The sequence below is a fragment of the Xenopus laevis genome, chromosome 5S (genome assembly GCF_017654675.1).
Source record: "Xenopus laevis strain J_2021 chromosome 5S, Xenopus_laevis_v10.1, whole genome shotgun sequence".
NCBI lineage: Eukaryota > Metazoa > Chordata > Amphibia > Anura > Pipidae > Xenopus > Xenopus laevis.
The window spans coordinates 112,774,196-112,801,775 of NC_054380.1; the positions used below are offsets into that span (position 1 = coordinate 112,774,196).

The 27,580-nt window shown below is 40.9% G+C and overlaps 1 protein-coding gene across 1 annotated transcript; it reads right to left on the reverse strand.

Moving 5' to 3' along the window:
• Positions 1-1,270: 1,270 nt before the first annotated feature.
• Positions 1,271-27,106, reverse strand: farsb.S (phenylalanyl-tRNA synthetase subunit beta S homeolog). Its single transcript, XM_041564133.1, has 17 exons — positions 26,829-27,106; positions 26,450-26,505; positions 23,648-23,802; positions 22,839-22,911; positions 22,014-22,129; positions 21,366-21,516; positions 20,587-20,695; positions 20,293-20,363; positions 20,107-20,168; positions 19,968-20,019; positions 18,632-18,693; positions 16,298-16,505; positions 15,970-16,050; positions 12,122-12,214; positions 11,753-11,870; positions 5,127-5,304; positions 1,271-1,403 (listed from the first exon to the last, which is right to left on the reverse strand). Exons 1-17 carry the CDS (start codon positions 26,884-26,886, stop codon positions 1,271-1,273), a joined length of 1,776 nt encoding a protein of 591 aa, XP_041420067.1. The 5' UTR covers positions 26,887-27,106.
• Positions 27,107-27,580: the final 474 nt, after the last annotated feature.

Sequence of the window (27,580 nt, forward strand, 5' to 3'; positions counted from 1 at the left end):
GTGGATGGGTGGAGGTTAAATGACACTCAAGTGGGTTTTCCATATAAATTGTAGATTACACGGCCTACCATAAAAATGGGATTACTGGCACTAATGCTACTATCCCACCTCAATACACACTTTGCTGCTGCCCAGGTCACTCCTGCTGGGCCATGAACAACTAATAGAAACATGCGTCACCACCTCTAATTGGCCTACAGAGATATTTGTTAAAGGAAAACTATACCCCCAAAATTAATACTTAAGCAACAGATTATATCATATTAAGTGGCATATTAAAGAATCTTACCAAACTGGAATATATATTTAAGTAAATATTGCCCTTTTACATCTCTTGCCTTGAGCCACCATTTTGTGATGGTCTGTGTGCTGCCTCAGAGATCACCTGACCAGAAATACTGCAGCTCTAACTGTAACAGGAAGAAGTGTTGAAGCAAAAGACACAACTCTGTCTGTTAATTGGCTCATATAGTTTGGTTGGTTTGTTTGTGTGCACCGTGAATCGTACGATCCCAAGGGCGGCCCTTATTTTTTAAAATGGCAATTTTCTTATACTATTATGAAAATGGTTTATTTACATGAAGCAGGGTTTTACACATGAGCTGTTTTATGCAATATCTTTTTATAGAGACCTACACTGTTTGGGGGTATAGTTTTCCTTTAAGTTATTTAGGAAAAAGTATTTAAGGATGTTTATACTGTACATACAATGTCTGCACCTAGGATGCCCATGCAATGACCGACATTAGTATTGCCAGCATACAGAAGGAAATTTCCAAAGCATTATTTTCATTCTTTTAAGGAAATATATGCTTCATTCCGTAATTTGATTTCAGATGGCTCCAAAATAATTAATATAATAATGAACTTGCATCAAATATAATAATAATTTGTAGCAAAAATCAGAACTGGTGGTGCTGGGGGGGTATCGGAACTACGTCTAGTGCAGCTCTATTTGACATTTTTTAAGAAAAAAAAGATATACAAAAAAAAAGGGGGAATTACATATATATGATATTGTGTGTTGTCAGGGAAAATTCAAATCTTTGACTGGGGGCAGCTGGGAAACTTGACAATATGACTACCCCCATGTCAGATTTCAAAATTGAATATTAAAAAATCTGTTTGCTCTTTTGAGAAATGGATTTCAGTGCAGAATTCTGCAGGAGCAGCACTATTAACTGATGCGTTTTGAAGAAAAAACATGTTGTCCCATGACAGTATCCCTTTAAGATCCAATCATATCCATACAACACACTATAGTCACTCATCAGGAGCCAATTGCAATATGCTTTAATAGTCTGGGAGGAAACTGGAGGACACCTCCAGATGTGTAGATTTGGGAAGAACACAAACTCCTTGCGGATAGTGTCCAAGTCTGAACTAAACTCAGAACCCCATATCTGCAAAGCACAACAGATTAGTAGAGAGCCATAAATTGCATTTTACTCCAGACCCCCCCCCCCAACAAACCTTTGTTATTCTAACAGTTTGCTTCCCTGCTATGCAAATGTGTGCCTTATTGAATGAAAGCTCCATGGCTGCATAGTAAACATGGCTCTACCATAGTCACTTCCCTTTCACTTTAAAGCATGGAAACACTGGGACATGTCACATCAGGTTAGAAATCACCAATTGTGAACTCTGTCATATGTTTCCTAATCAAATGCATGGGAAGCACCAGTAGCAGATTTCAGGGGTTTCTCTGTTGGCTGAAGACTGGCAGTTGTGAATATATTATATATAATATTCTCTGTGTGCCATGAGCCTTAGTACATAAGCTAATTGATGTGATCTGCCCTGTAACCAGCTGATAACTTTCCCCAAGCTCAGTATTGCAGAGAAAATGGAATCCCCAGACTGTAGGTAACACACAGATTGGGTACAATTACTACCCCTGTAAGTACCAAAACATTGCAATTTCACTGTCATCATTTTTCACAGCTTCTTCCCCCAGAGGGCATGACAGGTCAGCACAGAAGTCGGAGGCACAATGGACAGAAGGTGCATGAAAAATTGCAGATTATACATATGCTCACACAGCTCTATAGTTATATACCAAGGTTGGTTTGGGAGGCTCTCCTTAAGGTGGCCACAATTCAGCAGCTTATCTACCCATGTATGGGCCCTTTGACAGGCCTCCCCTATCGATATCTGGCCAGAAATTGTCCAGATCTCAATCGTGCAGGCTTGATTTTTGTCAGATCAAGGACCAAATTGGTTCATTGATGCGGTCATTGCTCCGACTTTTCGTATCCCCTAGAGCAGTGGTCCCCAACCTTTTTTACCTGTGAGCCACATTCAAATGTAAAAAGAGTTGGGGAGCAACACAAACATGAAAAAGTCCCTTGGGGTGCCAAATAAGGGCTGTGATTGGCTATTTGGTAGCCCCTATGTTGACAGGCAGCCAACAAGGGGCTCTACTTGGCACTATACTTAGTTTTTATGCAATTAAAACTTGCTTTCAAGCTTGAAATTCAAAAATAAGCTCCTGCTTTGAGGACCCTGAGAGCAACATCCAAGGGGTTGGAGAGCAACATGTTGCTCGCGAGCTACTGGTTGGGGACCACTGCCCTAGAGCCAAACGATCTGATTAGCACAATATCGCCCACCCAAGGTTGGACTGTTGGGTGAAAGATTCACTCATTTGGCGACCTGGTCAAACAAGCGATTCTTATAGTGTGTGGCCACCTTTAGAGAAAGAATACTGTGCATAGCCAGTTAAAATAGTGTATGGAGGCAAGATGCTTCAGAAACCTATATGGTGTAAAGGCACTGTCAAACAGAAACCCAAATGCGTGTCATTCTGTCAGTATATCACAATTATGGAAATTTCACATAAGATACAGATTTTTACAAACTGTTGACACAAATCTAGATCCCGGTAATTCAAGTGTAATGATAAATATATTATTTCCAAAACAATGGGGGCCCCCTGTCGAAGCAATGGACACGACTATGTTTAGGCCACGGTTAGCATACTGGATAGCAGCTATTTGGGACACCTAACTACAGCCTCAACGTAACGGCCGTCTCGCCTCAGTGCAGAAATCTTGGTTAAGCTATGGCAGTATCCCCATATAGTGACCCTACTTTAGTGGCCCTAATACACAACATGTTTTATATAAGCTATGTAAAAATCTGCACGGACAAAGAACATACACAAGAAAAGAAGAATGTTTATGGTACGTCCCATAATGGGATGTGCAATAAGTATCATCATCATCATCATCATCATCATTTATTTATATAGCGCTGTCAAGATACGCAGTGCTTTACTGCAGTTATAGCAAACAGGGAATAAATGGTGGCTAACAGACAAGGATTACAGAGTACAATGGGGTTTACAAACTAAAAGGTTAGGGTACAATTGAGACATTAGGATTATATAAACACTTTGTCATTTTTGATACAGCAATGATTAATTAAGGTACAACGAATAGGCCTCATTAAACAGATGGGTCTTTAAGGAGCGCTTGAAAGTTTGGAAGGAAGGAGAAAGTCTGACAGCTTGTGGCAGAGAGTTCCAGAGAAAAGCAGAAGCCCGAGAGAAGTCTTGTAGACGAGAATGGGCAGAAGTGACCAGAGGAGAAGTGAGGCGAAGATCAGAAGCAGAGCGTAGGTTTCGTGAAGGAGTGTATTTGGAGATTAGAGATGAAATATAGGGAGGGGTTTCATTATTAAGGGCCTTGAATGTGAGTGTAAGTAATTTGAATTTGATTCTAGAAGAGATTGGGAGCCAGTGAAGGGACATACAAATGGGAGCAGGTGATGTTGAGCGGCGAGCTAGATGAATGAGTCTAGCGGCCGCGTTTAGAACAGATTGGAGTTGTGAAAGGTGACTTGTTGGAATACCTGTGAGGAGTAAGTTGCAGTAATCAAGGCGGGAGATGATGAGAGACTGAATCAGTGTTTTAGTTGATTCTGAACTGAGATAGGGTCGTATTCGAGCAATGTTGCGCAGTTGAATACGGCAAGATTTTGCAAGTGTTTGAATGTGTGGTGAAAAAGACAGATGAGAGTCTAAGATAACTCCTAGGCAGCGTGCCTGTGTGGTGGAATGAAAGGTGGTGTTGTTTACGGTGAGTGATATCTGAGGGACAGAGGAAGATCTTGGAGGAAATATGATGAGTTCTGTTTTAGAAAGGTTCAGTTTCAGGTGGCGCTGTGACATCCAGGAGGAGACAGCAGAAAGACAGTCTGTGACTTGGGAAAGGACAGAATTAGAAAGATCAGGAGTAGACAAGTAGAGTTGGGTGTCATCAGCATAAAGGTGATACTGAAGTCCAAATGACTGAATGAGTTTTCCTAGTGAAGTTGTATAGAGCGAGAACAGCAGGGGGCCAAGAACAGAGCCTTGAGGAACTCCAACAGAGAGTGGGAAAGTAGTAGAAGTAGAGTTAGAGAAGGAAACTTTCAAGGAACGGTCAGACAGATAAGATGTAAACCATGAAAGAGCAGTGTCCCGAATGCCAGCTGAGTGTAGAATGTCAAGGAGGAGTGTGTGGTCAACTGTGTCAAAGGCTGAAGAGAGATCTAGTAGAATTAGAATGGAATAATGACCTTTAGACTTTGCCAATAGAAGATCATTGGTTACTTTGGTGAGGGCAGTTTCAGTTGAGTGTGATGGGCGGAAGCCAGATTGCAAGGGGTCGAGGAGGGAGTTGTGAGTGAGATGCTGGATCAGGCGTTTATAAACAAGCCTTTCTAGTAATTTGGAGGCGAATGGAAGAAGGGAGACCGGTCGATAGTTAGTGGGAGAGCTGGGATCAAGGGAAGGTTTTTTGAGGATAGGAGTGATTAGTGCTTGTTTATATAATGATGGAAAGGTACCAGTAGAGAGTGAAAGATTGAATAGGTGGGTAAGTGCAGGAGAGAGTGTATCAGAGATTGGGTGGAGAAGGCGAGAGGGTATGGGGTCAAGGGAGCAGGTGGTGGGTTTTGAGCTGGCTAGAAGTTTGCTGACTTCCTCTAGAGTTGCAGGGGTAAGTATACATTATTTTAATTCTAAAACAAGCAAAGTTCTTCTTTGGAACAAAGCAGTCACTTCCAGTAAGAGTATAGGCTCCAATAAGGCTGAAAAGAAAAGTTACTCTGCTTTCCTAACTAGCCGGTGGGGAACTCACCTTGTGATGCTTTGATCTGGTACCCATTCTCCCCAGGGCACAGTCTGGTACCCATTCTCCCCAGGGCACAGTGCTAGTAGCTGCATGGTTCGGTCCAGGAGGCCATGTATCACCTCAAAGCCAGGGTTCTTGTTGTAGTAAACAGCACACAGATGTCGATAATTTCTGGCGCCGACATCTTAAATGAAACAAAAAAAATGAATGTTACTAATGACTTACTAATCAATTTGTCACCATTCATCAACTGTGTGTGTATATATATATATATATATATATATATATATATATATATATATATATATATATATATATATATATATATATATATATATATATATATACATACACACACACGCACCATAATGGTGTATTAAACGAACAGAAACACCAAAAGATTAAAATGTTACTGTTTCCCTGCAATGATGACCCTGGTGTGTTTGCTTCAGAAGCTCTACTATAATTTATATAAACAATCTGTGGCCATTCAAGCACAGGATACACCGTAGATAACAGATAAATTCTGAAGAATCCCATTGTATACTAAAGAGCTGATTGGTTGCTGTGTATCCTGTGCCTTTTCTCTTTTAAAAGCTCTGAATGGCTGCCCATGAATGGATACACAGCAGCTTGTTTATATAAACTATAATAGAGTTTCTGTAGCAAAGACACAAGTTGTACCAGTGCAGGGCAAAAGTACATTAACGGGTATGGGACCGGTTATCCAGAATGCTGGAACCTTTTGTTTTCCGGATAACAGATCTTTCTGTAATTTGGATCTTCACACATTAAGTCTACTAGAAAATCATGTAAACATTAAATAAAGCCAATAGACTGGTTTTGCTTCTAATAAGGATTAATTATATCTTAGTTGGGATCAAGTACAAGGTACTGTTTTATTATTAAAGAGAAAATTATATTATTATTTTAAAAAATTTAGATTATTTAGATAAAATGGAGTCTATGGGAGAGCTTTGTGGATATTGGGTTTCTGGATAACGGATCCCATACCTGTATCGCCATTCCTTTAAAACACTGATTTTTTTTGGTACTGCTGGTATTAAAGTTCCTTTAAATATGCTTGTAATCTATTCAAGCGGATTGAGTCTTGCTACTCTACAGCTTACCATCCATAGGAAACTACTATTTATTGGGCCACATAATACAATTAAATAGTGAAGTCACAGATGAGACAAGTCCCTCATATAAAGTACCTGTTGATTCTTGATGTAGCCTACACATATCAGTCAATGAATCCACTCCATTATAGATTACTAGTACAAGTCATTTATCACAAGTCTGTGGCCACAATTCCTGTTTGTCCAAGCACCTTATTGTGCAATTTTCAAGAAAAAGGAATATACTGGGGATGGTCTGCTATAAAGAGGACCGCTGAAATGGTATGGTATTAAAAGTCAGTTCGAGTTGGAATGGAACAGCATTTACTGTAACTAGTTAAAGGCATACTAATGTATAGAGGAGAGGAAATAAGCTCATACATTGAATTCTGCCCCCTGGCAGTGGATGCGGCGGACTCAGGCTGAAGGCAATTTAGGATGGTGTGAGTAGATTATTTGTTTCTCTACTAAAACTGGCCATACATGCACAGGTACACACAGATCAAATCGTTTTGTACCATTTCCTGTACATGTATTGAGGCCCACTGATCCCAAGCATTATATTTGCACTATGGATATCAGTCAGGTATGAAACTTTCATCTGCCGATTCACTATGACAGCCAGCACATGGCTGAAAAATGATCCAGTCCAAAAAAGTGAAAACAAGTATCATGTCTAAAGGACAACACAAAGATGCTCATAGCAGGTATGGCTCCTCAAGCACTCTCCCTTCTTTTGACGCGCAGGCCCATCAATCTGAGGGTTTACTAGTTTGGCCACCATAAGGGTTATTTATGAAATTCACACTTATATTGTACCCCGGATATTTAGCTGTAACCTTGTTTTGAGGTGTATTGTTTGAACAGTCCCAGGTGGATCAAACAGGCCTTGACTGGCATTCAAAATAGGCCCTGGCATTTCATGTGCCAGATGGGGTCCCATAAAGTTCCCCCACCAACCAACTAAACAGTGACTGTCTATGGCATATTACAGCAGCCCCTCTGGAATTTGCCAAAATTCCAGAGATTCAGGACCAGTCAGGACCTGGGCTCAAACTTAAGCTGATAAAAGCTGTTGACAGAGTGTAAGGCTATCCGATGGGCTTCCCCGATCAATATTGGGGCAAAAGTTGGACAGATCTCAATCATGCAGGTTAAAAAATCCCGTAGGATCCCGGTTGCATCTATGTGTGTATGCGGTCCCGCAATCCGACCGCCGTTTCGAATTCATTATTATCTAGGGCCCACGATCGGATCAGCCCAATATAGCCCACTTCAATGTGTTCATATCGGGGAGAGATCCGCTCATTTGGCGACATCTCCAAACGAGCGGATCTCTGCATCTATGGCCACCTTAAGAAAGTCCAACAACTGCTGCTTTGAAGAAATTGAGGGAGCCATTTAGTAGTAATGATCATTGATTACACTTATATTTACCCCATTAGCATGTGAGTGGCCATGCATAAGTCATTTTTCATTAGGACTATGGTATTGGTATTAACAGTGGTATATATAAGGTAACTGGCTAAAGCCTATTTACTCAATGGAGCCAATATAACCACACAGAGGAGTTAACAGAGGCAAGAGGGTGACATTCCGATATAAGGAAAGTAGAAACGTTTGTGCCAGTGGGAAGCAGACAAACTGAGACAAAGGGAAACAAAAGGAGCGATCAGATAGCACAATAAAGAGAGAGATGAAGATAATAGGAGAATGGCGTAAAGGGTAGACAATCAAGATCAAGTGCAAGCCAAAATGAGCTGCAGACTCTGTCCTTTTATATGCAAGGGGAGAAATTAGGACCAGACGCGAGAGAGACGTGCGCCATCTGTACATTGTCAAGCATCAAACATTCCCTATCTTGTGTGCTCCTTCAATGTCCGGCCAGCGGAGATTTCAGTTCCCTTTATCTCAGTGTCGGACTGGAACACCAGGGGCCCACCAAAAACCCTTAGACCAGGGGCCCACCCAGACCAGGGGCCCACTCTAAGTATTATTTTCTTCCTTTCCTTAGTCAATCTCTATTCCCCTATTCTTTTTTCTTTCCATACTATAACATATTATTCCAACTATTTAGCCTCTTTATTCTCATAGAAATAGGGAATGGCCATGAAATAAGACAAATGTTTAGATGCAGGAGGGCCCACTGACACCTGGGCCCACCGGGAGTTTTCCTGGTATCCCTGTGGGCCAGTCCGACACTGCTTTATCTGCTCTAACTGCAACCATGTACTTAACTAGACTGCCAATTACACCAACACAGTGCACAAAAGTTAATACAATTATATACAGTAGAAAAGCTGGGCAAATGTAAAATCAGGTTAATGTATTCTGCATTATAAATAGGTGGCACCACAAAAACAAAGAAAACACTAGGGAAATCTTAATATCAGAGAATATAAAACTGAGGTTTCAATGTATTATACATATACAGGTATGGGATCAGTTATCTATGAAGCTCTGAATTACAGAAAGGCTGTGTCCCATAGACTCCATTTTATCCAATTTTTTTACAAATTATTTCCTTTTTCTCTATAATAATAAAACAGTACCTTGTACTTGATCCAAACTGAGATATAATTCATCCTTATTGGAAGCCTAATTGGTTTATTTAATATTTACATTATTTTCCATTAGACTTAAAGTATGAAGATCAAAATTACAGAATAACAGATCTGGAAAACCCCAGGTCCCAAGCATTCAGGATAACAGGTCCTATATCTATGACAGTATATTGCATAAATACTGTATGGATTTATCTATGACAGTCACATCAGAGTGAGAAGATCATACAAAATTGTTCAAATCTGTGGTTCCTCTTTGTCTCACATGAAGGCAGTTCGAGATTAGTCGCCCCGAAGAAGAGGAGATTAGGCGACTAATCTCCCTGAATTTCAGTGTGTGCCCCGACCCTTAAAGCCTTGGGGGTCTGGATTAGATTCTAGCTAGGTATGTTCTATGTTCTCCATGTGTCTGCATGGGTTTCCTATGAGTATTCAAGTTTCATATTATTCGTCCAAAAAAAAAAAAAAAAAAATACAGGGAGATTTTTTTGCTGCTGCAAAAACTGACCCTAGTGTATGTGAAGGGACCACAGATTGCAAGCTCCTCTGGGGCAGGGACTGATGTGATATATAATCTTCAAAGTGCAGCAGAATATGTGAAATAGAATTATAATACTAGTCCTGTTTTATATGTTATGTATTATGCTGCCACCCGGAGTTGATATAGTATATGAAATAGCATTAGTAAAATGTGATTGCTAATACTTTCACCTCTAGCGACAAACTATTTAACATAGTAACATAGTGAGTTAGGTTGAAAAAAGACACGTTCATCAAGTTCAACCTTTTGGATTTTTTTTAACCTGCCTGCCAGTTGATCCAGAGGATGCTACAACCACACAGGTGATACAGTATATCGGTGCACGAGTCAGATTGTATGGGTAATACTGCCACCCAGAGGTCAGGTAATATATAGAACTGCATATGTCAAATGTTATGTGTAATACTGCCATTCTGTTGTGATTTAGTATAGACAAGGTCCCTAACAGGGTGGGGGTGGCAGGAAGAGGTGGGACTGTAGTCACCTGGCCCAGTGAAATCTTGATCCAAAGGGGGGTTGGGCACAAAGCAAAAGTTACATATAAACTTATGTTAAAGCTTATGCAATTGACACAAATTTCATAAAAATTGCCATGACTTTACCTTATGTAATTTGCATAGACATTTGCATATAAACTCACATATCAACTTACACATCAAACAATGACAACACAGAGATGCGGGGCAAACTGAACTGGGTAATAAAAGTTGAGTGGTTTTGCACTTCCCTGTAAATACTATTCATATTTATGATTGTATCCTCAACGTTTGTATGAAGATCTCTCTTATTTTACTGAGTGATACATAATGTCTGTGCAGTGTTGCGTCAATTGCACCTTTAAATGCCGATTCCCAATTATTTTGTGGGCCACTGAACATTTGAATGACGCATACAAGGGTTTGGCTAAAATAATTGCGCGCTTCTGTTCATGTGGGCACCATATAAAATAACTTGTACTGGGCCCCAAAGTTTATGATGGTAGTCCTGAGAATGGCAACATGAGATAGATGTTATGGGTAATACTGCTACCCTGAGCAGTTACATAATACATGAAACTACATGTGCCAGATGTGGTGATGCAGTATAAGGGCAGACACAAGCTGTGATTCCCGAACTGCCTCCCCTGGATTCCCGCCGGCTAGAATGTAAATCACCGGCGACATGGCACTTTGTTTTCCAAAGTCGTGGTCAAGTGACTAATCTCCCCGAATCGCAGCGTGTGTCTCTGCCCTTGGGAACATTAGTAGCAGTGTACATCCCAGGCCCTCTTTGCCAGGTAGGGTTGCCACCTGGCCGGTATTTTACCGGCCTGGCCGGTAAAAATGATGGTTGATCCCAATGTTATTAATAGGGAAAAAAGATAAATATATAGGAAGGCCGGTATTTTTTTCCAGAAAAGGTGGCAACCCTATTGCCAGGCAAATTGCCTGGCACTTTTCCCCCGCTCCGTGGCTCCCGTGTCCCCCATTGCATGCACCAGGTTATATTTTTTACATTCTGAAGCCGGTAGGACTGTGTGCTTTATTTGCAGACACTCCCAACCAATCCTATCAGCTGCCCCAGAACACTGCACTAATAAGGCAGGTTTAGTGGGGGAGGTAAGTAATTGTTTGGGTTTATTTTTATTTCTGCTGGCTTATTCAGGACGAACTTATGCCCCTGACGAAGCTGCTTGTCAGCGAAACGCGTAGGGCGGCGTAGGTGGAAGGTGGTGTGAATAGCTCCCACTCTTCCCAACGTAGCCAGGCAGGAGGAGGGCTGGGGGAAGGGTGGGAATTTACACTATCTGGATACTGAGAGATATTCCTACTGAGCTGGTACTGATAATGGATACTTGAGTCCGTTACTTAATATATTGCATATTTCCACCACCATTCCAGCCTACGCTTTGGTTTTTAGTTGTGTGTTATTTTAGGTCCCGCACGGCGTAGCGTTCTACACGCTGTGAATATGTATGCTGGTGTTGCCAGACAAATAATTCTTTTAATACAATTTAAATTAAAAGTTATATTTTAATACATTGTTGCAACCTTGGCCTGAACTGGTTGGCTGGCTGCATTGTAACTGGATGGGTGTGTCACTCTCCACAATTGAATGTAGCTGTTTTTTGCCTTTTTTGCTTATTCAGGAGTATAGCGCCATCTGCCAACCACAAAGAGTATAGCTACCATCACATTAAGTTTGATCAGCAGGCATTTCAGAGCTGTATATTCAGATTGGACTATACTCTGTGAGGCTCCGACAGACCTAATAACTTATGCAAGAAGGTGGGACAATCCTAACAACTACTCTTCTAGGTAAACAGAGTGCTCCTAATTCTTAGGAATAACTAGTGAGCACCTAGCACAGTCCCTAGAATCTATGCTTTGCTCAGACTCCTATGTAAGCATACTGCAGTGCCTTTACCTTTAGAGGGATCCTTCACAACCACATCAGAGATCTCAAACAGCTTCAGAGGCAAGGGCATTTTTCGGTTGGCTGCAATGGTTTTCAGCAGCCCCGGGAGAAGAGTTGTGCGAGCCACCTGATCATTAAGGACATAAGCAAGTTAGGTGCAAATCTTCTCCAGAAAATATTATTGCCATAAAGATGTGACCTCTTCACTACAGCAGGGTAATTTACATATCAGCATGTATTTGCACAACATATATACAGTGTGCCAGGAATGCAGTAACTCAAACTAGAGAACAATGCCACACTGTTGCCAATGAAAATGATCAGAGCATTTAAACAGAGACAATGGCAATACATGGAATATTCTTTGAGGGTACTGACCTGAAATTCAGTTGTTTTAGGGTTGGAGATATGTGCAGCTTTAGTGGCAGAGACTGGTATCCCAAGCTTATCAGAGATATCATCTACAGAGCACTGCAAGAAAAAAAAAACACAGATACATATGGCAAGTTCCCTGCAGAATAAAACGGGCAAGTTGAAAGGAATCAAACATTTATTTAAAAAAGAATGGCCTGAATGTTATTTTATTAAAAAAAATGTTTGGTACGTTTTGGACACATGACATGTGACGTACAGCTTCTTTGAAAACCTATAAATATAGCAACCGTGATCAAAAAAGGTCCAGGTTACATGTCAACCTTTTTTTCTGTATTAAGGCTGGAAGCACCGCCATGTAACCCATGCCAAATGAGTAATCCTCTTTAAATATATCAGAGCACACAAAGGGGGCAAGCAACCAATGAGGCTATTTATAGCAGCAGTGAAGTTAAAATCTGAGTTTGCCGATTAATAATTAACCAGTTCTCCATATATTACTTTATATTGTCACCATCATGGAGACATAAAGAGATATTTAACACTGTCAGACCAGTTGTAATAAATGCCAGCAGAGAGCGAGATACTGTCTATTTATAGTCACAGCCCTCAGAAACTATTACATTCCTATATTTTACTATATTTGTTGGAAATATTTATATAGAACAGGACTGGATTTAAATGATCTTCAATTTCTATTAGGGCAGAGACACACGGTCAGATTCAGGGGGGGGGGGTAGTCGCCCGGTGACAAATCTTCTCTTCTTCGGGTGACTTATCTCCCTGAACTGCCTTCCCGCCAGCTAGAAAGAAAATCACTGGTGGGATGGCACTCTGAGCACTTCATTTTCCGAAGTCGCCCAAAGTTGCTTCATGAGGAAACTTCGGGTGACTTCAGAAAACGAAGTGCTCCGATTGCCATCCCGCCAACGATTTTTATTCTAGCCGGCAAAGTTTAGGGAGATTACTCGAGAAGAGAAGATTTGTTGCTGGGTGACTAATCTCCCCGAATTTGACCTTGTGTCTCTGCCCTAACAGAGGAACATAGCATTAGTATTAATGATTACATCATAAACCTGAGAATCAAGTGAATGCTGCCAATAAAGGACTGGGTCAATCTAACAGTAGAATAGCCTAGTGGGGCTCATTTCCATGCCATTATTCTACCCTCTGTTGTTCTTATAATAGCAAGTGCACTTACTGAGCCTGAAGAGCAGATATGAGATGTTTACATTGTAAATCTATTATTAAACTACTTAAATGAATCTAATAATGAATAAGGACATTCTATTAAAAATGAAAGATGCAGATAACATCATCCAACCAGATCAGACTGGTTTTATGCCCCAAAGAGCCACAGATATTAATGTCAGGCGCCTATTTACGAACATTGGGGCCACGCACCAAAATGGGGGAGAGAGGGTTGTGGTGTCCCTTGACACAGAGAAGGCCTTTGATACAGTGGAGTGGCCTTATCTGTGGGCCACACTAGAGAGATTTGGACTGGGCGATAACTTCATTAGGTGGGTCAAAGCAATGTACTCTGCTCCTAGAGCCAGGCTCCTGGTCAATACAATGTTATCGGGGGAATTCCCGCTACAGAGGGGAACCAGGCAGGGGTGCCCACTATCCCCCTACCTCTTTGCCCTGGCCATTGAACCAGTAGCCATCCGAGTGCGAGCCAGTGTGACCATTGTGGGCCTTAAGATGCAGAGGTTGGAGGAAAAGGTCTCAATGTACGCGGATGATATGCTGGTTTATTTAGCAGACCCAAGAGAGTCCATTTCAGCTCTTTTAGAGGAGGTCTCCACCTTTGGGAATCTGTCGGGCCTCAAAGTAAACTGGGGAAGGTCCCTGGTCTTTCCCATTGATCCTGATGCACAACGGGACCCCCAGCATGGCCCTCAGCTACAGTGGGTTACTACTTTCAAATACCTGGGAATAGTGATACATAGGGATGCCCCCAGATATCTGGACTTGAATTTGACGCCTGTCATACGTAACATGAAAGCCAAGTTCCAACACTGGTCCGGTCTCCCACTGTCCTTGCCAGGCAGGATTAACCTCCTCAAAATGGTGCTGCTACCAAAGCTGCTCTATGTGTTTCATAATTCACCTATTTTACCCACTAAGGCATGGTTTCGTGAGCTAGACGCCTTGGTGAGGGGCTTTGTTTGGGCTGGAGAGAGACCGAGGATTAAAACTCAGATGTTGCAAGCCCCACTAAGAAAAGGGGGACTAGCCCTCCCTAACTTTCTTTTATATTTCTATGCCAGTCAGCTGGTGTATGCCTGGTGGTGGCTTAACCCAGACCCTAATAACCAGGCCACGGTCGTTGAGGCAGCGGTGGTCTCTTCATTTGAGGCTTTGGCCAACCAGTTGCACAGAGGGCTCCCCTCTGCCTCTAGATTGACGCATCCCATGAGAACAATGACTCAGGTATTCCACAGAACTGTAATACTTCCCTACAAGGCCATGACCAGTTGGTCCAAATGGACCCCAATTTGGGGTAATCCCAAACTTCCACAATTTAGCACTCTACCAGATGCTGGGGTATGGGCTGGAGCGGGGGTGAAACTACTGGGGGACGTGGTACAGGGGGATGCCCTGAAACAATTTGCCCAGCTCAAAGATGATTTTGCTCTTCAGAATCATATGTTGTTCCGATTCTTACAATTTAGACATGCCTTCCAGGCCCAATTTCCCACTGGCACTTTGACACTTGCAGCATCCACCCTGGAGAAATATCTCCATAGGGCAGAACTCACCAAAGCGCTAAGTTGGTTCTATGCCATATTACTTCAGGACAGTTTTGATCCCGTAAAAGTCGTTGCCTTGAAATGGTCCCAAGACCTTCCCCAAATAGAGGAGGAAGCTTGGAAAGACATATTGGATCAAATACCAGACACTTCCATTTCAGTACGGGACAGGTATATTTGCACCAAATTTTTCAACAGGGTCTATCTGACTCCGCATAGGCTGGCACAGATTTACCCCGGGTGCCCGGATATTTGTGTGAAATGTAATCAAGATGTGGGCACTTACATGCATGTTTTTTGGGATTGCCCCAAAATACAGCGGTTTTGGTCTGAGGTGTTAGGGGTTGTGGGTTCTGCTGCAGGACTGCCGACCATACGGTCTCCTGCCTTTTGCCTTTTGGGACACGCTGAGGGACTAATGTTAAAGTCGAATGAAAGGCTGTGCTTGCTACAACTCTTGCACTATGCAAGGAAAGCCATATTAATGACCTGGAAAGCTGTGGAAGCCCCTACGCAAGTATTTTGGAAGGCATTGGTAAATGGGAGTCTCCCAGGACAAAAACTCACCTATATTGCACGGGGTTGTCCAGGCAAATTTGGTGAAATTTGGGATGAGTGGCTGTCTAATGTATGAATATAATGGTGTACGAGAATGCAATGTACGCAGAATGAGATTCTTACGATGTACTTGATTGCAGTGCTCAATCTGGCTAATCTTAGCTGTTTCTTCCCCTTTCTCTTTTTCCCTGCCTTTGCTCTCCTTTTTTTTTATATAATCTTTTTTTTTTTTTTCTTATTGTTAATGTGAAAAATTACTCAATAAAAAGAATCTGATAAAAAAAAAAATGAAAGATGCTCTGCTTCATTCTGCAATGGAACCAGACTTTGGTGGCAGTCCACGCTGAAACAATAAGCCACAGCTGAAATAGGAATTAATGTGCTCTCTGTATCTTATTCATCATAAGAATAACAGAATGGTTAAATTAATCTGATCCTTTCCTGACTCTACTTCCTTATCTAAACATAAAGGGGCCTATTTTTTTTTATATAAAATGGAGGCTATGTGGTTTTAGAAGCTCAAATATAAATAATTACCAGAGCGAATGTCAGGGCTTCTGTGAATCCAGCAGCAGCCAGGTCCTGGCGCAGTAATTCGCTGAGTTTATTGAGTGGAAGCTAAAAAATAATAAACAAGGTGCACGTTACTTATCATTCTTGTACTCCGCTATTCCCAATGAGTTACACTGTTCTCCAGCTATGGAAAAAAACATGCAAGTTAGAACTTGAATCATAGGTAAGGTTTGAGGAAAAGTAGGTCTGGAAACTGTCACTAAACATTTGAATAACTAACAAGAGCATGAGTTATGATATCACAGGCTAATAAATCCAGATTTATATCAAAACCCTGGTTCAAGCCACTTGCCTGGTTGGCTATTGTGTACGTTTTGGGAATGACCATCTTGATGTTATTGAACCCATAAGCAACCGCTGCATCCTCCACAATGTCACAGGCGTGGATAATGTCTGCTCTTGTTGGAGGGACCTCTATTTCGATTTGCTCCCCATCTTCGAGCACGTGAGACTTTAAGCACATACGCGTGAGCAGCTTTGCCAGGTTGGATGGTGTTTCGCTGATGAAAAAAGATAGAAGCATATACAATGGATTGTGGCCTTTTATCAAGCTTTATAAAGTGTGCAATAACGTCATTTTAAGAGAAATGAACTTGTGGTGCTGTTCCAACTATCCTTCATATGCTCAGGTTTCTTGCCAAATGAAGGATACAAGCTAATAATAAGCATTGCATAAATTCCATTTGCCTTCTCCTGGCTTGCATCTAAATGTCACAATTACTTAGCAGAAAATGGCTCAAGTACACATGAATACACAATTAAACTGCAACTTGACACTTGTTTTGGAAATGAAGGGCTTAACAACGTGCTCCAGAAGCAAAGGAAATAAAGCTTATTGGTATTTATTATGCCACTGCTTAGAATGAGTTATTGTTTGGGTAAAAGAATATGATCTGCAAGCTGAGCTTGGCTGCTATCCTGCACAAGACAATCGTATCCCTTGATAATAGCAGCAGCAGTACAGGCTGGAAGGGTTTCCTGTTCATTTAATTACTCTCATGCACAACAATTGCCTGTTTCTTTAGAAGTAGTGATTTGCATTGTGCAACTGTGACAGGCCCCAAACAGTACTACTGGGGTGCAGATGACAGTAAAAGCAAGGGCTGCCAAGTACATTACAGGAAAAATGGGCTGCAGTGTCCTGTGTTTCCTTGATTCTATAGTAACAGCCTCCTTATACCAACACAATTTACCACTAGGGTTGCCACCTTTTCTGGAAAAAAAAATACCGGCCTTCCTATGTTCTTGCCATTTTTTCCTATTAAGAACATTGGCAACAAGCATAATTTTTACCGGCCAAGCCAGTAAAATACCAGTCAGGTGGCAACCCTACTTACCACCACATAACACCAACAACATTTAAACTAGGCCAGCAATAAATCCCTAACTTATGGTTTCAGCCGTATACCAAATCCTTCGCTGAAGATGCCGTCAAATACCCATACTGCATCTAAACTTAACACTCACATATAAAGAAATCCTCTAAAAATTGTATTATCTGTACAGCGAGTTTTTTGAATTGACAGTCGGTTTGTTTAAGCATTAAAGGTCGATCTGGAACCAAAACCTGAACTCTCAGCATCCTTATTTATACACTTTATAGTGTCTAAGATAGATCTGTTTTGTAAAGATTAAAGGGATACTTTCAAAATGCATCAGTTAATAGTGCTGCTCCAGCAGAATTCTGCACTGAAATCCATTTCTCAAAAGAGCAAACAGATTTTTTTATATTCAATTTTGAAATCTGACATGGGGCTAGACATATTGTCAGTTTCCCAGCTGCCCCAAGTCATGTGACTTGTGCTCTGATAAAATTCAGTCATTCTTTACTGCAAGCTGGAGTGATATCACCCCCTCCCTTTCCCCTCCAGCAGCCAAACAACAGAACTATGGGAAGGTAACCAGATAGCAGCTCCCTAACACAAGATAATAGCTGCCTGGTAGATCAAAGAACAGCACTCAATAGTAAAATCCAGGTCCCACTGAGACTGGTCCAGTTACATTGAGTAGGAGAAACAACAGGCTGCCAGAAAGCAGTTCCATCCTAAAGTGCTGGCACTTTCTGAAACCACGTGACCAGGCAAAATGACCTGAGATGGCGCCTACACACCAATATTACAACTTGACAAAAATACACTTGCTGATTCAGGAATGGAATTTTATATAGAGTGAATTATTTGCAGTGTAAACAGTGCAATTTAAATAAATAACACATACATCATAACAATCATGATAGAATCCCTTTAAAGGAACAGTAATACCAAAAAATGAACATTTTTTTTTACAGTAATCCATTTATAATGTAGTGTTGTCCTGCGCCGGTAAAAAAAAATTTAAAAAAAAAATTTGTTTGTTTCAGAAAGATAACTGTCGTTTATTTAAATAAGCTGCTGTGTAGCCATGGGGGGTAAAAAGCTCAGATTTACACAGCAGATAACAGATAAGTTCTGTAGACAATGGGAACGTTTCTGTTATTTACTAACCTGCGTCTTTTCTAGCATCAAGTCCTTAAATGGCTTTTCAGATCTAAATTGCCTATGACCAGAATACCAGTGCTCTAACCTGTAAAATACCAGTCTTGTGGCATCAAACAGTTCCTACTAGTACATTGCACTATGCCCCTCACCTGATTCCAATTTTAGAGTTCATTTTCTCTGCAGGTACAATTTCCTTCCTGTATGCTAGTTCCTGTGATTGAAATAAAACATAATAAATAGCTTAAACACATAGGCATTCACTAATTATGTACCTTAGAATTTAACACTATAACATGACTATGATGGGAACTGCTGGGCATTAGAAATTTTAAGAGCCACTAACAAAGCAAAAATGTTTTCTTTACATTCAACTGCTATATGTGCTTCTCCAGCACCGGCGAGACAATTCTTGCTAGTAAATTTCATTCTATATGTATTTAGAGAACCATGAATTACATGTAATGACTGTTTGTCCCATGTCATTTTTCTCTATTCGGAGAGTATACCAGCTGGTGGCGATTGTGCATTTTTGACCCAAAAACCTCCAGTCCTGGCAGACTATGTTAGTTCCCATTAGAGTAACGAACAGGCAGACAGTACGATTTTTGACAATTCTTCAACAGCTTTAGGGACAGGGCACACACTCGGGGAGATTAGTCACTTTGGGCAACTTCGGAAAACAAAACGCTCCGAGTGCCATCCCGTAGGCGATTTACATTCTAGCCAATGGGAGGCAGTTTGGGAGATTAGTCGCCCTGAAGAAGAGGAGATTTGTCGCTGGGCAACTAATCTACCCGAATCTGAGTGTGTGCCCTGACCCTTAAGGGGCAAACTTAATTGAAGTTACTCTATATTTGGTCTTTGTAAAGTAGATCATTAGATTACCAGGGCACAGATAATAGACCTTGCTAAACTGTAAAATAAAACAGTTGACAAATAGTGGTAGTACAATAGTAACATAATGCTCTACCTTGCAAGGACCAGACATGGAGTAGCTTCAGTTTCCCTGTTTAACTAAAGAAATAAACACAATATTTTTCTTGTTGTTGCAATTAAAACAAAAGACAAAACTTATGTTCAGCACAAGCCATATTCATTGCACTCATGCTGAACACTGGTTCATAAAATGCTAATCAAAAAATGTTGGGCCTGAAAATTTCATAATGACTTTCAATGGACAAAATAATTCTGGGAAATATCTGTGAAGAGAATATACTGCAAAACACTGCCTCCTGGTAAACAAGCACATCAATGCATTCGATAAATCAGACCTAAATTCATCTAAAATTAATGGCTCATTCATTCATTTTACTGGGATGATCTAGAGAGCATTAGGTATAATCAATGGTTTTGCATGCTGCCTCTGTTTCTTTGTTACCGAGTGGCATTTATCGGATATTGTGCATATAAAGAAAAAGGGCAGTTGGTTCATAAAAATGTTGCTAAAGGTGGAGTGGGTTTGAAACGTAACAGTAGGCTACTTACAGGGTAAATACAACTCGATCCATCAGGCCGAATAACTTCGGCTGCCTCTACACTGCAAAGCAAGAGCACACAGGACACATATAAATATCAGCTACTTGTTTGCTGCCATAGCAACATGTTTCTGTTGCAATTTACTCACGTGAAGGGTTCGGCACAGTATTCACTGAACATGGTGACCATGATATCCAATACTATTTTGGCCTGTGAAGCAAAATCACATTTTTTAATTGCAGTAGCCCCGAATATGCATTTCTGATGCAGACAGGAAACATGCAGTATATCTAGTACAGGGACCTGAGCTGAATCAGCCACAGCTAGGCATTACCTTTGTCAGATCAGTTGCAGTGCATTCAATGAATACATTGCGAGTATTTAAGGTGATTCTTGAATGATCCCCTAGACAAAATAATAAATAAATAAATCTCACACATTATTTACATATCCTTTATCAATGCAACAATATAAGTGCAGCTAAATAATGCAAACAGTTGATATGCTATAGACAGAAAGCAGCATACTTGAAAGAACAGGTCAGGTCCATAAAAAAAACACCCATTCCTGATTATGATACACAGTACATACAACCTTAGCATTGCAAATACGCATTCTGCTTTCTTACCGTTGATGATTGGCGGCATGGACAACAGCACACCGTTATGGTCATAGATTACAGGGTAAAAAGGCTTATCCTCAATGATGTGCAGATAGTGCTTCATATGGCTGTCAGCCTGGGGGGAGGGGGAGAACACATGATCAGTTTATTGTGCTTATCCATCATAGATGCTTGCTTCTATTAAAGGATAAGTAAACCTTTTAAATAAGTGAATGTAAAAGTGATGATTATGCTATTCTAAGCAGTTTTGTAATTTACATTCATTAGTTATTTTGTTTTTATTCCAACATATTAAGGGTACTGTTAATATGAATGAATTTGGTTACAACAGTACCACCTGCTGGTCAGTTTCCCACCAGTCTGACCCCCGAGTAGTCAAGGAAGTTGTCCGGAGAAAGAAAGAGACTGCTCTGATGTTCTTCTGCTTAGGATGGATTTGAGAAAGGTCTCTTATAGTTTTCCTTAGCAGAAGAACATCCGAGCTTTTGTAATGTAAATTACAAAAGTGCTTAGAATAGATCCCTCATCAATTTTACATTCACTTATTTTAAAGGTTTACTTATGCTTTAAGGTTATGTTCATTTGTGCACCCCCTAAAAGAAAAACTAAAATACTGAAGATAATGAAAGCTGATTGAACTTGTACTATTGGAGATGTGAAAAGCAGATTGAACTTGTACTATTGGAGATGTTTGGAGATGATTGGAAACCTGTGGCCTACCAGCTTTTAAATGCAACTTCCAGCATCCCCAGAGAGTTCTGCATGACATAAGGCTTGGTACTCACTCTGTACAAATCCATCAGCTCTGGGGCTGTTAACTCCTTGCTTTGGTTCAGGGCCTTAAATTTGATACTTGCAGGTGGCTTAGCTGTGTATAAAAATGGGCCAGAGATGGTGTCCAAGTCATGTGTGCCAATTGCCACCAACGTTCTTCGTCTATTAAACACAAAATAATGACTTGCAAGGACTGTTATGCACTGCTGTCCTCAGCATTATATTGAACTTTTCATGTATTTATTTACATGTGTGTGTAGAAATGTGATACATATATACACTAGGGATGCACCGAATCCACTTTTTTGGATTCGGCCGAACCCCCGAATCCTTCGCGAAAGATTCGGCCGAATACCGAACCCAAAACCTAATTTGCATATGCAAATTAGGGGTGGGAAGGGGAAAAATGTTTTACTTCCTTGCTTTCTGACAAAAAGTCACGCAATTTCCCTCACCACCCCTAATTTGCATAAGCAAACTAGGATTCGGATTTGGTTCGGCCGGTCAGAAGGATTCGGCCGAATCCTGCTGAAAAAGGACGAATCCCGAACCAAATCCTGGATTCGGTGCATACCTAATATACACACTCCCACATATATGCATACAAAATCATAAAGCCAGCTATAAAGAGCCAAGTTATCTGTAGAAGAAGTAGATACCTGCAGATGTTCTGGTGCAGCTTCTCCTGCAGATCAATGAAGCTCTCATATCGTTCCTGAGTAAATGTAATGTTCCGGAGTACTGCAGCCACTGCATGGGGACGGACTACAGCAGTCTAGAGGGAAAAACACAATATCTAAATCTATTCCTATTATCAAATAGCTACTCTTATCTAATAGATACAGACATTGATGTGCAATAGGAAGAATCTAGTATAAGTAACTAGTATAAGGTCCAACAAATTAATGTTTCAGTTGTCCTAGCTAATGGGAATCTTAACCCTCAAAACAAATTAAAACATTTTCAAAATAGCTTCCACCCATCCATCAGAAGATAAATTAATGAGCAGAGAAGATTTTTCTGATGTTTCTCTGCTTAAAACAGAGAAGAGAACTGAGTAGCAGCAACTGGATACTGGTACACCAGTCAACCATATCTAGAGCTCTGCATAACACAAGCCTGTATTGGAGAATGATGCAAAAGCACATCTGGAGTTTGCCAAAAATCTGTAATGTTGCAAAAGACTTTGTGGTCATATGGGACTGTATATGTGGCACAAATCTTCCACGGTTGACAAATCAAACAACGAAATAACAATGGTCGAGTTATGTTGGTGCAATGGTGGTGGTAGGACCATGTTAAGGTTTGTTTTTCATTAGCAGAGGCTGGGCGTCTTCTTAAATTTAAAGGAAGAAAGGATAGTACAGGGAAATACTGCAAGAGAGCCTGAAGCTTGGACAAAACTCCAACTTTCAGCATGATAATGATCCTATAATGAGCCTAAACACCAAAGATATATTAAAAAGGTGTAAAAAGGGATGTACCTCCTCTGTGATGAAGAGCCTCTGCAGCCCTTGATCTGATGGGGTGATACTCTTATACCTTGGTGCCTCTAATCTGCAAAGGCAAATATCATAAAATATCAGTTAAGCATTCACTTAAAAACGTAAACTACTATATCTTGCAAAGTATGAATGACAGTACTTAAAACCAACAACCTAAAGCTTCCTCTTCTCTCAAATCATCTACCATTATGGTGACATTCCTTTCTCCCTCATCTGCAACACATAGCGGTATACAAAATCTGGCCACACTGGGGTCTACATACACTAGGAAAAGTCCCTCGCAAGCACGAGATAAAAAAACGCTACAACCTGAAAAAAAACTACTGTTTCCTGCACCTTTGGCTGGGGATAATATTTCTGCCAAATAGGTGCCCTTTAAGTTTTATGTTTACACCCATTTATAATACAACACTGTGGAATATGTTGGCATTTTATGAATACAATAATAATAATAATAACTAGAAGAAATGAGTGAATAGATGACTACTTATCACTTCACATACGTGTACCCCAATCCATTGATATGGGGTGATTAAAGAGTAGGGCAGAAAGTGCAGTATTCCCTAGGGTGCATGCATCATAACAATTGCTAGATCATTTTAAGGCTGCCCAATGTCTTCTAGCTGTTGATAAACAGCTACTCCCAGAATCCCACTGATTTTTCCTCCCTTAGAGAAGTATACTGCCAAATTATTTTTAAGATGAAAAGAGAAGCATCTATTGCCTCCTTAGTTGTAGGCAGTGTTTCAGTTCCCCGGTAATACTGTGACGGCATACAACAATAGTACCTTTCTTTGAAGACCTGTAGTCCTCGAACAAGCCCCTCTATGCACAGAAGGTCATAGCGGTTGGCAGGTACATCAATCTTAAAGAGAACAACATCTGAGGCCCCTTCTGCCTTCACATTGCCCTTTTCCTTGCTGATAATCTCACGTTCTGAGGTCTATAACAGAAGGAAGCACATAGCAGAAAAAGAGAGTAAATATTACTGCACACTTAACTCCGTCGGTAGTTGCTGCATGGAGAAAGGTCTTTGATTAAACACTATGAAATAACTGAAAGCTATTCATGTACTAGGTATTTAAAGAGTAGGGATATCAGTTTGCAAAGTGAAGTGTCATTTGTGCAACTTGAAAGTGCATAAATGGTCTTCAGTTTAAGGCTTCCCTATTAAGCTTGAGGACTAATTTAAGTGGGAAGGAAACATTGGGCACCTTTGCGCCATATAGGTTTCACCATCTGTGATTTGAATGTTAGCAGGTAGGAAGGAAACAAGGGATGTTCATGTCACCAGCAATATCAAAGATTTATTGCAGGTGGCAAAATGTCCAAAAATTTATTGTTGCAGATCTTAAGCTATGTGCCAAATAAAGGCTTTCTAAAATACTTCTGAATGGAGCTGTGTCATATATTGGATTGACTTGGTCGGCTAGTGGACCACTGGACACATGCACCGCTGTATAATAAGAGGTGGAAATTGGGTGAGTGCTGACTAAAAAACTGCTATATGTGTGCTCCGTACCATTGCCTTCATTGCTAATAAAGCAAACAATGGTGACTTTCCACAGTTATTTATGCATGCAAAACTTTATATATAAAATGCTACATGGATACCCAGCACTGTACAATTTTACAAAATAGAATAGCACACACTCACAGATAAATAATAAGAATAACTGTACAGATATTAATTTCCATGTGGTAAAATCTTGAAAGAGGTCCCTGTGCTGTAAAGCGTACAATCAACACAAGTTATATAGGCTTTGTGGCCAATGTGAATAAATAATGCAGCTACTGGCGCCGCCTGTGCTCTTGGTGGACCAGGACACAAAATATTTAAAATATGCCACAAAGCATGGTGACGGAATGGTTACCACTGTTTCCCTGTAGCACTTGTGCATCTGCAAGGGCTCTTCCACCCACACTCCAAAGATACTCCTGATATAATTAACCATAGTAGGGACATGTAAACACTACAGGAGTGTGGGCAGATTAATGTGTAACCACTGTGAGGGCAAGACTACATAGCCGATTCAGCCGCGATCCGACGCGCTGCGCAAAATCACAGGCGTCACGTCGGATGCAACGGAAATTGTCCCATCGTGCTGCAGCATTGATGCAGATTCTGCACGCTGCGCCTGCATCCGACAGTCGTGTCGCATCAACAATGCAACACGATCCGACACTGCCATTTTCTTACCTTGTCTCCGTCGCATCCGACGTGACGCCTGCGTCAGATCGCGGCTGAATTGCCCATGTAGTCCTGCCCTAAAGCACGTCTATGTAAATAAAAGAATAATAATAATAATAATAATAATAAACACAGCAAGGCACCGAAAGGGTCAACGTTATCTCAGTCATTTTAAATGATGTGCTGTTATAATGTTATAGCAGTGGCAAAAGGATGGTTGTGCGGAGTCTCACTCCTTAAAGGGCATGTAAAGGCAAAAAAATAAAAATAAAATCCCATTTTTACTTTTTTAACCTATCTCCCATATACTTTAATTAAAAAATATGTACAGTTTTTATAAGAAACCTGACTATATGCAGTGAAATTATCCCTCGATTTACTTGCTCTGTGAATAGGAAATGTCAGCCAAGCTTCTGATGAAGTGACTTCACGCGCGAAACACGTAAAGCTGGTTCCCCTGCCCGCACTTCTACTTTGTGTTTTAACCAGGACTAATAAAGATTCTATGTTTTATACCAAGCTTGGTTTCCTCGGCATCCTGCTTCATTGGCGCCTCCGAAACAGCTAAGTTTCTTCCATATGTGAATTACCGCAGCCAGAGCGGATCTGTGGGAGGCATCTCCACAGCAGGCTATACTGTCTCCCTGTCGATTGCGGTAATAGTGTCTATCCTCATCTGTTTGAAATGTCAGACGGTCCCTAACTGCTCTGCAGGGATATTATCATATTAATGAACGGCAGAGGGAGCCCCCCACATTACTTCCCAGCTGTGCTGGGAACTAGAGCAGCTTTGTTTGTTTCCCTGTACAGCAGTCGGCTACTGTGAAGAGATTCTTATTGGATTTTATTTTAGCCTTTACATCCCCTTTACTGTTTCCAGCTTCCAGGGAAACAGTATTATTAATCAGTCTTGCTGTATTGGCTTCTGGCAGATATCATTTGACTGTTTTGATAATTTATGACGATCCCTAAGCAGCTCAGATCACACTGAGCATGTGCGCAGTCTTGGTCTTGCGAAGATATTTAACAAAGTTACAAGATGGTGAACCCCTGTGGCCAACTTTGAAAGCGTAAATCATTTGTTTAATTAGGCTTGTGGTGCAGTAAGTTTATGTTTAGTATACAAAATACAGCATTTCTAGCACTATTCTATTTTACACTTTACGTTCCCTTTAATAAGGCATATCCATGACTGCTGGTGTCCCTGATATCCAACACATTGTGACACTGGATGATCAGCCAGTATTGGAGTAAGATGCCCATAATCATGACTTGCCCAAATGTGCTAGTCCAACACTCCCTTGGCTGAAGAGCAAACATTCCCGTGCATCAGAGCAGATCATCAAAGAACATGTATAAACTGTGTAAGGGACCGTGGAAGTGGAACCACCATACTTACAATTTCATCCAACTCTAGGCCAAATTCAAAGCAGAGTTCATCAAATTCTTCATCAGCTAAAGACAAGAATGATATTGTTGCAGTTAAGTAGAATGCTTCCCTTGCTCTCTTACATTTCCAGGCCTCCAATCACACAGCACAATGTAAACAAACAGACACAAACCCAAAGCAACATGAACTCTGCTGATCCCTGTGTCACCCCACTATTTGTACCCCGACTGTCAGTTTATAACTATCCCTATTGTGAATGTAAATAAGTAGATGTTCAGCTTTGGTCTCTGAAAGTCTTGTTGCAGCTGGAGGAACAGTTGAGTCCTTTCCAGCTGGCTGAGGACTATGGGAATAAAACATGTAGGCGCCCTGTGTATTAACAACTTACTGTAAGTGCGGCCCAAGGCGTCATACAGCAAATCCCTCTTTACACTGACAGTCGGCATGGTTCTATCACTACACCGGCCCGCACCTAAAGCTCACGCAATAGCCACTACTGAGCCGGCAACACATGTAGGGCTGTCCCTGGCGCCTGAATCCCTATACTACACACCGCACGAGTGTACAAAACTATTCCAGTTAAGAACATGACGTATAACGTTTAACTACATGTCTTTGCATCATTCAAAACGAGAGGTTGTTCGCAAATCGTAAAAAAGTCTATTGGATTTAAACAGGCACTTGTTAGGCCAGGCTTCCTTTTGGTCCTGCGAAATACTTCATCACATTTCGCCTCCTACAGTTGCCACGCCTTCCCTCGGAACCAATACAAAAAGACTCAACAGTGAGACAACCAATAAGAGTGTGGTATTGCTTTAAAGTTCTCCAACGAGGTTTGGAACGCAAGATTTCGGTCCTAAATTACGAATTTTGCATTATTGTTACTTTGTTAGTGGCACTGTTCATGTCTCCTAATTGAATGACCTACTGCTATTTTGTCTGATATATGTTATACAGCAGTATAGCATCATTACAGGCCACAGACTGTTTTTATGTATTTATAAGCAGCAGAGCACTGTAACAATGAGGTTTAACTATAAGCAACATTGCACTTCCGGTTTTGTCCCTTCAGTATTCCTCTATGCCTATGTATACAAAATCTTTTCTTTTGCTTCAGTCTCTAGCTGACACCATTAGTAA